The sequence below is a fragment of the Silene latifolia genome, chromosome 1, assembly GCF_048544455.1.
Source record: "Silene latifolia isolate original U9 population chromosome 1, ASM4854445v1, whole genome shotgun sequence".
Classification (NCBI taxonomy): domain Eukaryota; kingdom Viridiplantae; phylum Streptophyta; class Magnoliopsida; order Caryophyllales; family Caryophyllaceae; genus Silene; species Silene latifolia.
In genome coordinates, this window is record NC_133526.1 from 40521151 (window position 1) to 40536672 (window position 15522).

The following is a 15522-nucleotide window of genomic DNA, read 5'->3' on the forward strand; positions in this document are numbered from 1 at the left end:
AACAAATAAGATAGGCAGCCCCCAAACTCATAATTTATAGAGACTCTGATTAGTCACTCACTCTCCTCACATGCTTTCTCTATCCTCTAAATTCCCTATATAAACCCCCTTCCATTCTCATTCTCATTTCATCTCATTCCAAACATCAACATCCGTAAAAACAATCTCAACAACACTAACACCAACAAACAAATCCCGTCAGCATAAAAAAAATCGTCCTTGTAATTCACTTTATAACAAAAAAAAAAAAAAACATGGATCAAATGTTTAATATGAACAAACCCTCAACTCCTATAGGAGATGATCTATTCTCAAAACGATGTGTGTGGGTGAACGGACCCGTAATTGTAGGTGCGGGTCCGTCGGGATTAGCCGTAGGTGCATGCCTACGGGAACAAGGAGTTCCCTTTGTAGTACTAGAAAGGGCTGATTGCATTGCCTCCCTATGGCAAAAACGCACCTACGACCGTCTTAAACTCCATCTTCCTAAACAATTCTGTCAATTACCTAAAATGCCCTTCCCTGAATCATTCCCTGAGTACCCTACAAAAAGACAGTTTATTGAATACCTTGAGTCTTACGCAACACATTTCGAGATTAACCCGCGTTTTAGCGAGTGTGTTCAGTCTGCAAAATACGATGAGACCTTGGGTCTCTGGAGGGTAACAACCTCCGAGGTTGAGTATGTTTGCCGGTGGCTGGTTGTGGCCACCGGCGAGAATGCTGAGTGTGTGGTCCCGGATATTGACGGGCTTGCTGATTTTAACGGCAAGGTCATACACTCGAGCGAGTACAAGTCCGGTGACGAGTACCAGGGTCAGAAGGTACTCGTAGTTGGGTGCGGAAACTCCGGGATGGAAGTCAGCCTTGACTTGTCTAATCACAATGCCTCACCATCAATGGTGTGTCGGAGCTCGGTACACGTACTCCCGAGGGAAATAATGGGAAAATCGACGTTCGAGGTAGCAATGTTACTAATGAAATGGCTACCACTTTGGTTTGTGGATAAAATCCTTTTATTTTTCACATTGTTTACACTCGGTAATATTGAGAGCTACGGATTAAAAAGGCCCAAAACTGGTCCACTAGAGTTAAAGAACAAGCAAGGGAAAACACCTGTGTTGGACATTGGTGCCTTGGCTAAAATTAGATCAGGAAATATCAAAATTGTTCCTGGAGTCAAGTGTTTCTATTCCAATGGAGTCGAGCTCGATAATGGCGATAAAATGGAGGTCGATTCGGTCATTTTGGCTACTGGATATCGCAGCAATGTCCCTTCTTGGCTAAAGGTTAGATATATACTCTGTTTCTCTCTGTTTCTAAACTTTTTTTTTTTTTTTTTTTTTTTTTTTTTTTTTTGTAATGCACGTAATAGAGTGGTATTACATTTACACTACGTGTGGTACCGAGATTGAGTACTACGCAAGTGTAACCGTCTAAGTTTCCGTTTTTAAAAAAACAACTAAGGATAATGGACTAACCTGATATATTATTTATTTTGTTATCAGGAAGGCGAATTCTTTAACAAGAACGGATTCCCAAAGACGCCATTCCCAAGCGGATGGAAAGGAAAGAGTGGACTTTACGCGGTCGGGTTCACAAGGAAAGGGCTAGCCGGTGCTTCCTTTGACGCCATGAAAATTGCTCAAGATATAGGCCAAGTTTGGAACGAAGAAACCACGCATAAGAAGCTTACTATACCTCGTCATAGGAGGTGCATTTCTACGTTCTAATCGACTCGCAATGGCGTTCAAAAACAAAACGAAAAAAAGACCGAGAAAATACATACTGTAGATTTTAATTTATTTTCTTGGGTTAATTTATTGTATATAACGGAAATGACAAGCTAGTAATAGAGAAAGCACCAAGTCTACCTTAAGATGGAACTATCGACGGTAGCCCTCTCCGAAAGCCAGAAGCCCAAAGTTTTGCCATGTATTTTTGGGCATTTTGTTATATTTTGGGTGATGTGGCCTTTTTTCCTTATTATATTTTGTTTATTTTTTTCTACATTTGTTTTTTTTTTTCTACATTTGTTATTTGTAATAGTCTTTTGTTTTGTATAGTGAAGTAAAAAGGAAAAAAATTCACCATTCATCAAATTTGTGTTACAAAGCTACTATGTTTATTCACATATTTGATAAAAGTCTTAGTAAAATATTATTATTTTATATTTTTGACTTAATTTAGACTCTTTTATTTCTCCCGCATTATTCATTAGACTCTTCAAAATCTGACTTTCAGACTTTCAAAAATGTATGGGACCCATTTAACCTACTTTTTACTCATATAAAATATTATTCATCGGTCTCAAGTAGATCTAGCAACGGGTCAATTAGGTCGGGTTCGAGTCGGGTTAATTCGGGCCTCTCATTGATTTTGGGTCGGGTTGTGGGTCATTTTGGGTTTCGGGTTGGTTGGTCGGGATTGTTTCGGGTCTAGCAGGTTGGGTTAATTTGGGCTTGGTCATTTTCGGGTCAATAAATAAGCGAGAAAAAGTCATTTCAAGTCTATTCGGTTGAATTAGAGTTATATTTTGTCGGGTCAAATTCGGGTTGAGTGTTTCCGATCGGCCCATTTTCGAGTCGGGTTAGTTATGGGTCAAGAAAGCTCGGGTCATTTTCGGGTCGGGTCGGGTTAATTCGGGTTTTGGGTGTTATTTGGGTTCCATAATTCGGGTCAATTTCGGGTCTCGGATTTGGCCAATTTTGTTAGGTCTAGTCTCAAGTTGAGTCTTGAATTTTCAAGACCCAACTTAAGACTTCATAAAATTGTTTTGGTATTTTTCTACCGAATTAGGTTAAGTAACGTCAATGCGGTCTTATTCGTTGTATGTTGATCGTATTGTCTAAGTTAATGCTAAATATGGAGGCTAGAGATGTAAATAAAGATTGACACAAGAGATTTGGTGACGCGGAAAACCCAATGTGGAAAACGACCCCGGGAAGGGATGATACCCTTCCAATGATTGCACTAACTTTTAGTATGAGAAGGAATACAAGGGAGATGACGTGATAATACAACTAGCACAATTTAAGGCGTTTTTAGGATTGTTCTTGAATGTCCTTCCTTCTCCGTCTTCTTGGCTATTTATAGGGTCAGAACCCTAGCCGAGTCCAATTCCTTGTACGACAAGGAATCTTGGTCCTACCGTGCTTCTTTCCATAATCCGCTGCCTTGTATTCTATTCTCCCTGATCTCCCTAAAATCTCTCTGAGATCTCCCTGGCTTCTTTTGTTCGCGGGCCTCTTGTCGCCACTAGATTACTCGGCCCAATTCATTAAGTAAGTCTTAATGAACTTATTTTTCACTAGGCCAATATACAGAATTTGGCCCAAACAGTTTTCCCCTAATTCCTTGTGAGATACGCCTAGAGATGTTGAATAAGGAATTACGAATTTTTAAGACTCGCGCCGTCTTCTGCACAGCTTCCCAAACACTCATCATTGCCCCTACTTTTCTCCCTCATTTCCCGTACCCTATCTCTCCCTCTCTCTTTATAACCCAAACTACTCCACCTACTTCTCCTATTAACTCCAAAATTTAAAACCTCCACTCCCTCTAAAACCCTTCCCCTTCTCCTTGCTTTCTCGCCGGACTCCCGTCATTCCCACCGTAGCCTTTCCTCACCAGGTACTCCTTTCTTCTTTAATCTTCCTTTCTTTCCTTTTTTAATTATGGGAAAAACTCGCCACACCGCCTCAACCTCTACTCCGGCCAACCTAAACCCAGGCCCTACCTTTCCGTCCCACAATCTCTCTGTTCATCCTCACAATTGCAACTCTTCCCTGACCACCGCTGACATCCCTATAATCAAAGAAATGTTGGGGCTCGGCGACGGGGTTGATATTGCCATCCCTGAGCCCGACCAAAAGGCGGATGCCATCCGTGCGGGATGGGTTTGCCTTTACCTTTACCCCTTCAGATATGGTCTTCGATTCCCCTTCCCTAAGCTTATGCAAGATTTCCTTCGAACCAACAACTTTTCCATGGCCCAAATTGCTGCCAATATTTGGAGGGTTCTCCTCTACTCTTTATCGGCCAGTCAGAACACGAGCAGCACCATCTGCCTTGGTGAGCTGACTCACATGTATGAGATCCGGTCTCTGGGAAGGGGTCAGTTTTCCTTCCGCGGCCATGGCAAGACTCCTTTTAGGCATGTGTCGAAGTTGAGGGACGAAAAATGGTTTGAGGAATTCTTCTACTTGAGGAAGGCCTCCATTCAGCCACCTGCCGATTACATTTTCGAAGAGTGGGTCATAACCTCGACTAAGTAGCTCTCCTAGCACCTGTTCTTGTCTTTCCAATGCTTACCAGCTTACTTTTCATCTCTCTTCAGGCCCTCGCAACCTGACTCGTCTGGGTGACCCGGCGTCTGCCCGCAATAAATTGTTTTGCATCTCTCTTCCTGACAGGAAGTTTCCTGATCTGCTGCCTGGTTTCTGTAGACACCTCGTTTCTGCACCTCCCGCAAACCTGTTGGGAAATGTGTCCTCAACAATAGTGCGATCACATGATTTAAATATCATCATTAAATCTCATTTTAAAGAATACAATTGGGAAGTATTTATACTGTCAACTGGTCAACATATATCGGTGATCTTGATTGGTGACTAGAGTTTGACATTACCGTCGTGCGACGGTGGTGATCGATTGACCCCTAGGTCATACCTATAGGGCAACACTCTTAATTGATTATTTAATTAATCGTATAACGTTACGAGTTAATTAAATTACTTGAAAATTGACGGACGATTTTGGAAGTAAAATTTACGTATCATATTGAAATGTGATTAAATGAGATACGGTCTGAGTAATCGAATTGTTTCATTACTCGGATGAAATTATTGTTTAAGGAAACAATCCGAATTGAATGAATTTTTGTAAATACGATTTATAAATTGGTAAAATATTTTGGCACAAGTAATTATGAAATTACTAAATCAATTTTTGTATGTGACGTATTTTTATTAATACGTTGATTTTTAATATGTTAAAAATACATAACAAATTTATGTGACATGTGACATGTAACATATTGTCAATTGACAAAAATAATATGGAATCCATATTATCTAAAAGTGCCGAAATAATTGAGGTGCATTAGCTAAAATTGTGTTTATATTTTAAATAGAAAACATAATGATGAAATAGCTAGGTAGCCATGCAACCCTATTCACCTTGTGAAGACCAATATGGGCATGTATTGGCTCCTCAAAAGGACCTCCACCCACCCGGTTTTCCAAGAGAGAAAAGGCAAGGGTTTTGTCTTATTTTTCTACATACACTACCTTGTTTGGTGTGTGCAAAAATTCATTCCATTCCATTAATCTAAAATAAGAGTTTTTAGAGAGATAAAAAGCTCCCATCTCTTCCTCACCTAAACCGAAATATTTCAAGTGTTTAATAATATTTTGGTTCAATTTTCTTCTAGATTTATATTATACTAGTTCTTATAATATCAATCTTAATTAAGAGAAAGCCTTGGGTATAAAGCTTAGGGAGAGATCCTACACTTGGATCTTGATTCATCCATAAGGAAAGCTCAAGAACAAAAGAAAAGGAGATTTCTTTTGTGCCCAATAAAACCGAAATACTCATTGTAAGAACATGATTTCTTCCTTTTATTATATTGTTTGCATGCATAAAATCCGTATTTAATTTTATGACAAATTATTTTTAACATATATGAGTATGTTAGTATGTATATGAATCTACTTTTCCTTCAAAACCACCCGGTGATGATTGGGCCGCATGTTTGGTACGCGGAACGATTCGTGACAGTTCGTAAGATTATCGTCAAGTGTTTGCTCAAATATTAATATCAACCTCTTAGTTGTCATCTACGTCCCGATACGGTCGTTTTGGCGAGAATTAGAGTACATTCGAGTCCGGACAAAAACCGTCTCCATTTTCTGATAACTGTTAAATCCCGAGTCGGAATGTTCTGGAATGTTCCGGATATTTCTATTCCATATTTCATAAATTTTATCTTTTGGCAAATAATATCCCGTAATATTCAAAAGATAATCGAATTATTTCCGTCCTACCATAACTCAAACGAAATCTTTCTTCAAAGAGAGGAAACCTCCACAGGAATAGACGCAGCAGCGCTGCGCCTCTTCCAAGGGACGCAGATGGGCTACTGCGCCTCTTCCCAAGCCCTTCTTTGCATGATTTACGTATCTTTTTTATATCTTTCCGAGATTCACTTCCAAAGAGTCTCCGAAACCCTAATTCCTTCACGTGATTAGTATAAATAGGAGCCTTCGCTCCTCATATTTCTCACGCGAGTGTCCGCCCTTCTCTTCTCCCTTTGCATTCTAGACTTCGTTCTTACTAATTGGCGCCTACGTGCTTGGACTTCCGACCACGTAAGCTCGGATCTTTCCGGGTACCAGCCTCTCCGTTGCATGACCGACCAATTTGACCAACTACACTCAATCAATCTTAATTAATCAATCGTTTTCCTCTTACGAGGGCACTTTCTTTGCATTCGCGTCGAGCATTCACTAGTTGATATCTTAGTTCGTCTCGTTCCGTCAACATGTAAGTCTGAGGGTGTATAATTCCTTTTATTTATTATTTTTTATCTTATTGTAATCATCCATTGTAAGATTTATGTCGAAAATACAATTAAAATCGATTTCTAAAACCGTGCTTTAAAACCTGTTTTTGCGGATTTCCAGTAGACAGACGTCGAGAAAAGACGCAGCAACTGCTGCGCCTCTTCGAAGGAGCGCAGTTCCTGCTGCGCCTCTTCGTGAGGCTGCCGCAGTTCCTGTTTCTTTTCTTCTTCTTCGTCCTCTGCAATTCGTTCTTGTTCTTATTTGTTTTCATATGTTTGTTCCTTAATTCGTTCATCACAATAGTTTAATATTCACATGTATATTGTATCATATTAATCATCATCATTAACTTGTTTTAATCATCATAAATCCGACTTAAATCCCTAATAATCAATATTCGCGGGTTTTCGTCATTAAACTCAATTCGGGTTTTAGGGATTCAATTCGTTCATATTGAGTCTCTGGAATTCATTGTTGACATATTTGCACCTGTTAATTCATCGTTTGTTTATTCATATTCGTCATCAATTCATCTTGTTTAACCTAAATAATTTGTTTAGTTTGTTAATTCATCAACATCGTTCCATCATGTAATTAATTCGTTTGCATCCGTCTCATCCATGTTCTACTGTTTTTATGACCCCTTCACATGTTAAATAACCTACTAATCACTTTCATCCGAGTACATAATTTAATCGACCATTAAAATCATCAATTGACATTAACGGCTTGCAATTACGGCTTCACAACCAGAACTGAGCCAAGAACAGACGCAGCGTCTGCTGCGCCTCTTCCAGAGGGCGCAGTTCTGCTGCGCCTGTTCCAGGATGAGTTCTGCCTCTGAACTCCTTTTCTGCCTTGACCTAGTTTAATTAGCTTACGTATTAATCAACTACTAACCATAATATCACTAATTTCTGTTCGTTTATTTCATTAATTTTGTCCTTTCTTTCTTTTATTCCTTTTTATCAAATCATCCGTTTTAAAGGTATTTTCGACATAAATCGCCTATCCAATGTAATTAATGTAATTTTCATTATTGTAATTTATAATTATTGTATTTTCTTTCATCATTTGTATGTTTTCACATGTAATCAATATTAAATCCTACTTCGACCCAATTGTATGCTAACTATGTGTCAACCGACTTAGTTAAATTCTCACATGCTAGGATTAATCTAATGGATGTTGCATTGCATGCATATAGCCGACGATATATCGAGTACGAATAAACTCCCTAATCATTAGTAGAGGCCGCTATCGAGGCGGGCGGGATTAGGTGTTCGATCAAAAGAGCTTCCTAATACGTACCCTCACCCCTTACTCCAGATCTCCGTGAGCACCCGTGTTCATTGGCATCCACGAGAGTCATTCTAGACATAGAATGCTAAGGGTAACGATTGCTTAGTGTTCATGTCACTACTTTGTGTCTTGACATGACACGAGGTATTCGAACGGTTCCAATTTCCCATAAAAATTGGTGGCGACTCCATACAAAATGCAAACGCTTGTCCCCGTTTCCCACCAAGCGCCCCCGTGGGCGGCCCGCTGTCCACAGTTTGGCGACTCCACTGGGGATATACACTTACGTGTAGCTAGGGTGAAACTTGAACAAGGTTAGGGAATAAGTTTGTACAAGACAATTGTCGGTTTTCATAACTCGGTCTTCCTAGATCGTTTATTCGGCCTTTCTAGGCCCAACCCAACCCATTCGACCAATCGTCCCGTCTAAACGGTCCTAATTCTTATTTGGGCCTAAGGATGGATAGCGATTAACGTCATCCATACCATGATGCTTACTCTTGTTTGTATCAAGGGCCTTCACTACTTGAGGAAATGGACTAGGAATCGGCCTTACTCTTGTTTGGCACGAGCCTCTCCACAGACTTCGGGTTTGATGGTTCGGTATGGAAACCCACCCTTTAAACCAAAACCCTTTGAAATGCACTCAGCATCCCGTTATAATGCCTATATAAATGTGTAAACCTTACGTGATCACCACTTCTAAACAAGACCATGACAAGAATAGGCCTTTAATTAGCGCAAAATCCGGTCAAAACTCTGTCCGTTTGTCGCGTCAAAGTTCGGGCCACAAGCCCATTTCAAAACCTCACTTCGAGTCCACTCCTGCAACTACACTACAGTTGACTAGGACACACATTTTCAAAGACCTTGTCTTTCTTCAAAACTCACTCAACACAAGTGGCACACACCCACTTCACGAGTCAAAACTTTTCCTCTTTTAGCAAGTGTGATAGAATGGTCGATCGTGTTTTGATTCGTCGCCGATCTCTTATCCAGTTTCCAAGATGCCCGGATCAAGTGATGAAACAAACCTCCAGCAAATTCAAGAAAGTAATGATCGAATCCTAGCCGCGATAACCCAAATGAAAATCACTCAAGAACAAACCTATGACCGCCTTGAGCTTATCGAAGGCCGTATCTTTGATGTAGAGGGAAAGTTGCCTCCCCCTAAAGGTGAAGTACTACAATTTTCCAATGACGAGTCTAAAGATGAGAATCCTGTCCTAGGGACAACCGCAGCTGAGAAGAGACTCCAATACCTAGAGGAGCAATTGATGTACCTTAAGGGGGATGACATTTATAGGGAAAACAATCGCAAGTATGAAGCCGTCAATTCCAAATTACCAACTAACTTTAGCATGACGGATATCCCTAAGTTTAAAGGACATGAGAACCCTTTGAATCACATCCGTGCATTCAAGGACTACATGTCTATCAAAGGCATCAAACCCGAGATGTTCTTAAGGATCTTTCCTTCATCTCTCGACACCATCCCAAAGCAATGGTTCTACACTTTAGATCACAAAAAGGTCGCTACTTGGGAAGACGCCGCAATCGAGTTCTCAAAACAATACGCGGATAATGCCGAAATCCAAGTCAACATGCGTACTCTAGAGGTTCTTACCCAAAATGACAAAGAAGGATTCACCGACTTCTTAAGTAGGTGGAGGAAGACTAGTACTCAACTAGTTGAACGCCCGGATGAGGCTACTCTCGTGGAAAAGTTCGTGGATAATCTCAAGCCCATATATGCCAACCATTTGAGATATCAAAACATCAAGACTTTCAAGGACTTAACCGTACTAGGGACACGAATTGAAGATGACATCCGTAAAGGACTCTTGTCCAAAACGGTAGGTCGGGGATATCAAGGGTCCACAAGTCGTTCATACGGCTCTACTAGCAAAACCGATGAGGTTAACCTTCTCGAGCCATCCACGAAAACTAGCCCACCAAGGAAGTTCACAAACCTTGGGGATACGTACTCCAACGCTCTAAAAAGGCTAATGAAGCAAGGTAAACTCCAACCCATTGGACCTACTCCCGAACCCGAAAAGAAGTCCAAGTTCTGGGATAAAAATTCCTACTGTGAATACCATAGGGGCAAAGGGCACGACACAGAAAAATGCTACAAGTTGAAACACGTGCTTCAGGATATGATTGAAGATGGTCGACTTCCAATTCCACCAGGAGGTAAGCCCAACAACACTCAGAATCCTCTTGGAGTTCTAGTGATTACAAATGACGAGTCTACCTTAGATTACTCACACCTCATTTCTCCCACCGAAAATGAAATTCATGCAATTGAGAAAGAAAGGCTCTACTCTACCATCTCCCCTACCATTTCCGACTTCATCGCATGGGCAAGAAGTGTAGATAGACAAGTATGGGAACTAGAAAACATGGTAACGGCCTTGAGCCATCCCAATGCAATGCCTAAAGAACGCGTACCATTGATCTTCTCTCAAAATGCCACTATGCAAGAAGTAGTCGTCGTGGTTGATAAACTAGTCGATCAAATCATACAACTAGAAAGTGATATCATGAGAATGAAGGTACTAGCTGCAATCAATGGGGTTTGGGCCGATGATGATGAAGACGAATACCTCATTGAAAACTCCTTAGTCAAGGAAATAGTCCAAAATGGTGAAGACCAAGATGTGGATCACCTAACTCGTTCGGGTCGCCCATATCAAAGCACTACTCAAAACGGTCCAACCAACGTCATCACACCAAATGACAACGAAGATGACCCCACTGACCATTTGCTCAAGCAATTACAGAAAACCAAGGCTGATCTTTCAGTCTGGCAACTAGTGGCAAGCTCATTTCCGCATCGCCAAGCTTTACTTTATGAGCTTTGGCCAAATTGAATGTAGCGCATAACTCTACTCCCGAAGATGTAGTCAACTTGGTCTTCCAAGAATCACCGAAGCTAAGTAATCCTATTACTTTCTCAGATGAAGACTTGCCACCTTTTGGCGCTAGTCACAACCTTGCTCTATACATCACTGTCATTTTTTTAAAGAAGAATGTGCCAATGACTTTGGTAGATGATGGCTCCGCGGTCAACGTCATACCCCTCAAAACGGCATACAAGCTAGGCATGAAAGAGTCGGATTGGACTCCCACCAATCGAGGTGTACGTGCATATGACGGTACACGACGAAAAGTGGTTGGACTTGCTAGCCTAACCATATCCACGGGACCAATCGAACGAAAAGTTAACTTCCAAATAGTGGACATCGAAGCTTCATTCAACATACTTCTGGGAAGGCCTTGGATACACGCTTCCAAAGCGGTAACATCCACCCTTCATCAAAAGATCAAGATCCCACTAAATGGCAAAGTTGTGACGATCACTTCGTCACCCATCAAGGCAATAATCGAGAAGCAATCAAACAATCAAGTCCTTGCGGATCCCATATACGAACTTGGGGGCTTCCAAAGCGTGAATGTCATAGAAAGTGAGTTGGCACCCTTATACTATAATCCCTACTCCAACTTGGTGGTCAATCACATACTCAAATCCTAGGGATACTTCCCTGGAATGCCTTTGAACCCAATTCGGAAGAACACCTTCGCACCATACAAGAAAGGCAACTCGACAAGGATACCACTTGGACTAGGATACAAACCCACAACAGAAGAAGTTCTCAAAATGCTCGCTCAAGTCCAAAATCGCAAGCACGTGGGAGTCCAAATGAGACCATATCTCCCCACTCTAAATGGATACTTCGTTCAAGAAGGAAGTTCAGAACTCTTTCATGGATTTCCCGAACCTTGGCATTATCTTGAGAGGAAGTTAGCCGGAATCGAGATCTTTCATGATTGCTACTTCATTCCTCCAGAAACGGTTCCTACCGTCAAAACCCGTCAAGCACCTTGCTTCGACGAACAAGCTGTTAGCCTATTGTTTGGAGAGGATCGATTCATTAGGGCCGCGCAGGATGAGATCATTACTATGATACTTCAAGACGATCGCTTCAACCCCACCGCGTTGATCACAGAAATCGACACAAAGCAGCAGAAAGGATGGAGAAAATCTATCAAATGGACCAACAACCAAGGAAGGCTCTTCAAGCTTACCACTGGAGAAGGAGAGATGTTCAAAGGAGAACCAGAAGACGACGAGTTCGAGTCGGAGTCGGAGTCGGAGTCAGAGTCGGAGTCTAGAGAAGTCATTAGAGAGTCTACTCCTGTTGTCATCCCCACTCCCTTCGTTTCTCCTAGCTTAGCCTCAAGTAGTCACGGTAGTTCGGGAAATGCCCCAACTACTATTCCTTTGCCGTCACTGACCATGGATCAGTTGGCTTCTTTGTTTCAGCTTTACTCAAATCTTAATATGAATAAATCAGGTTCTGCTTACTCTCTGTGTTCTTTCGAGTGAAATTCTGTTTATGATGATACCGAGGATGACCAAAACCCAGACTTGACCGAAATACCTCCCTACGTAGCCAAAGAAATATTACAAGAAGGGGAAGGGGGACCAGTAATAGAAGATACCGAACCCATTAACGTAGGAACCGAATTAGAACCCAAAGAACTTAGGATAGGGACTACCTTGAGCTCTACCGAAAGAGCCGATTTCATAGACCTCCTAAATGAATTCAAAGACGTTTTCGCTTGGTCCTACAAAGACATGCCAGGGATCGACAGGGATATCGCCGAACATAGGATTCCGATTAAACCAGGTTTCAAACTCAGTGAAACGAAGCTTCGACGAATGAGGACGAATGGGCTCTAAAGATTAAGGAAGAAGTTGACAAACAATTCAAAGCCGGGTTCATCAAAGTTTCCGAGTATTCTGACTGGGTAGCTAACATAGTACCCGTACCCAAAAAGGATGGGAGAATCCGTGTTTGTGTTGACTTCAGGGACTTGAACAAAGCGAGTCCAAAAGATGACTTCCCTCTACCTCACATTGACATATTGGTGGACAATACTGCAGACCACGCATTACTATCCTTCATGGATGGATATGCGGGCTATAACCAAATCAAGATGGCTATGGAAGATATGCACAAGACCGCATTCGTCACCCAATGGGGAACGTATTACTATACAGTAATGCCATTCGGATTGATTAACGCCGGAGCTACATATCAACGCACCGCAACTACACTCCTACATGACATGATGCACAAATAAGTTGAGGTATATGTAGATGACATGATCGTCAAATCCAAGGAAAGAGAGGGACATATTGCGAACCTTCGCAAGTTCTTCGCGAGGCTACGAAAGTACAACATGAGACTCAATCCTCAGAAATGCACATTCGGGGTAACATCCGGAAAACTCCTGGGATATGTCGTTAGCCAACGCGGTATAGAAATAGATCCCTCAAAAATCAAAGCTCTGATCGAAATGCCACAACCTCAAACAGAAAAAGAAGTCAGAGGATTCCTGGGAAAGGTACAATATATAAGTCGATTCATATCGAAACTCACGATGATTTGTGAGCCTATCTTCAAGAAACTCAAGAAAACAGACCACACCATGTGGGATGATGATTGTCAAAAGGCGTTTGACCGAATCAAGGAGATATTGGCTAAACCACCAGTGCTCATGCCGCCACAACAAGATCAACCTCTTGGTTTATATCTCACGGTAACTGAAACTGCCATGGGTGCTATGCTGGCTCAAACTGTAGGAAGTGAAGAAAGAGCTATTTACTATCTAAGTAAGAAGTTCTTGGAATATGAGTGCAAATACTCGCAACTCGAAAAAATATGCCTCGCTCTTGTGTGGGCAACGAAGAAGCTACGTCACTACATGCTTAGCTACTCCGTCAAAATATATTCCAAAATGGATCCAGTCAAATACCTCTTCGAGAAACCCGTCCTCAACGGACGTCTTGCAAGGTGGACTCTGATGCTCTCAGAATTCGACCTCAAATATGTGCCACTAAAAGTCATAAAAGGTCGCGCCGTCGCCGAATTCTTCGCAGAAAATCCTATCAACGACGCACAAACCATAGATACTTGGTCATTTCCCGACGAGGATATACTTCAAACAGACGTAGACTCCTGGGATCTATACTTTGATGGGGCATCAAATTTAAGAGGATTCGGAATAGGAGTGTTGCTCATTTCTCCTGAAGGTGAGCATACACCGATTGCTGTCAAACTCGACTTCAAGGTGACAAACAACGCTATCAGGCTAGGATAGACCAAGTGGCTCAATTCTTTGACCGCGTAACATACCTACACCTACCTCGGGAGGAAAATCAATTTGCAGACGCTCTTGCGAAACTTGCATCTTTGATAAATATGCCAGACCACATGATGGAAATGCCCTTGTGTATCGAACGACGGTCAGAGCCGGCTTATGTCCATCAAATCGCCGATGAAGAAGAAATCGCACAAGAACCCTGGTTCCAAGCGATCCTGAATTTCAAGCTCAATGGTACCTATCCACCAGATATGGACAAGAGGGGACAACGTGCTATACGCCTATTAGCTTCCCAATACATTCTGATGCAAGGAGAATTATACAAAAGAACACCTCTTGGTGTAGTCCTACGTTGTCTTGATCATTCACAGGCACGAAAGGTGATGGAAGAAGTCCACGACGGAGAATGCGGTTCTCACATGAGTGGGCCCATGATGGCAAAGAAAATCACACGTTTAGGGTATTATTGGACCACCATGGAATCTGATTGCATCAAATACGTGAGACATTGCCACAATTGCCAAATCTTCGGGAATGTACAACATGTCCCTCCCTCATTGCTATACACGATGACATCTCCTTGGCCATTCTCTGCATGGGGAATTGACATAATCGGGAAAATAACCCCAGCCAGAACAGGAGGTCACTGTTTCATTCTAGTGGCAATCGACTATTTCACCAAGTGGGTAGAAGCGGCTTCCTACACTAGTCTTACGGCTAAAAATGTGGCAAAATTCATACAAAATAACATCATCTGTCGATATGGTTGCCCACATGAGATCATCAGCGATAATGGGTCACACTTCCAAGCCGAAACCGAGCAATTGCTGGCCAAATATAAGATTAAGCATACCACTCTTCGCCCTATAGACCACAGACTAACGGCGCGGTAGAGGCGGCAAACAAAAACGTTGTCACAATTCTCAAGAAAATGACTGACAACTATAGAGATTGGCCAAGCAAGATACCCTTTGCTTTGTGGGGGTACCGTACATCTGTTAGAACGCCCACTGGGGATACTCCTTTCTATTTGACCTACGGCATGGAGGCCGTACAACCAGTCGAGCTAGAAATACCATCCTTGCGTATTCTACTCGAAAGCCAAATCCCTGAAGCCGATTGGAAGAGGGATAGATATGAAGAACTCATCCTCCTGGATGAACGTAGGCTACGAGCCTTACATAATGTCCAAACATATCAAGCACGTATCAAACGAGCTTTCAACAAAAGGGTTAGGCCAAGAAACATCAAGGAAGGAGACTTAGTACTCAAATCGGTTAGAGCTCTTTTACCTGTCGACCCAAGGGGAAAATTCAAACCTAATTGGGCCGGACCATATCTAGTCAAATCCATACTCCCAGGGGGTGCGGTTAGAATCACAGACCTAGATGGGAATGAGTTTTCAAACCCCACCAACCTTGACCAACTGAAACGATACTATGCCTAGAATGGGACAAAAACGCGCCTCGCGTAA

At 41.9% G+C, this 15522-nt stretch overlaps 1 protein-coding gene across 1 annotated transcript; it reads left to right on the forward strand.

Annotated features, from left to right (window-relative positions):
- Positions 1-254: 254 nt before the first annotated feature.
- Positions 255-1733, forward strand: LOC141587746 (putative indole-3-pyruvate monooxygenase YUCCA5). Its single transcript, XM_074409231.1, has 2 exons — positions 255-1289; positions 1509-1733. Exons 1-2 carry the CDS (start codon positions 255-257, stop codon positions 1731-1733), a joined length of 1260 nt encoding a protein of 419 aa, XP_074265332.1.
- Positions 1734-15522: the final 13789 nt, after the last annotated feature.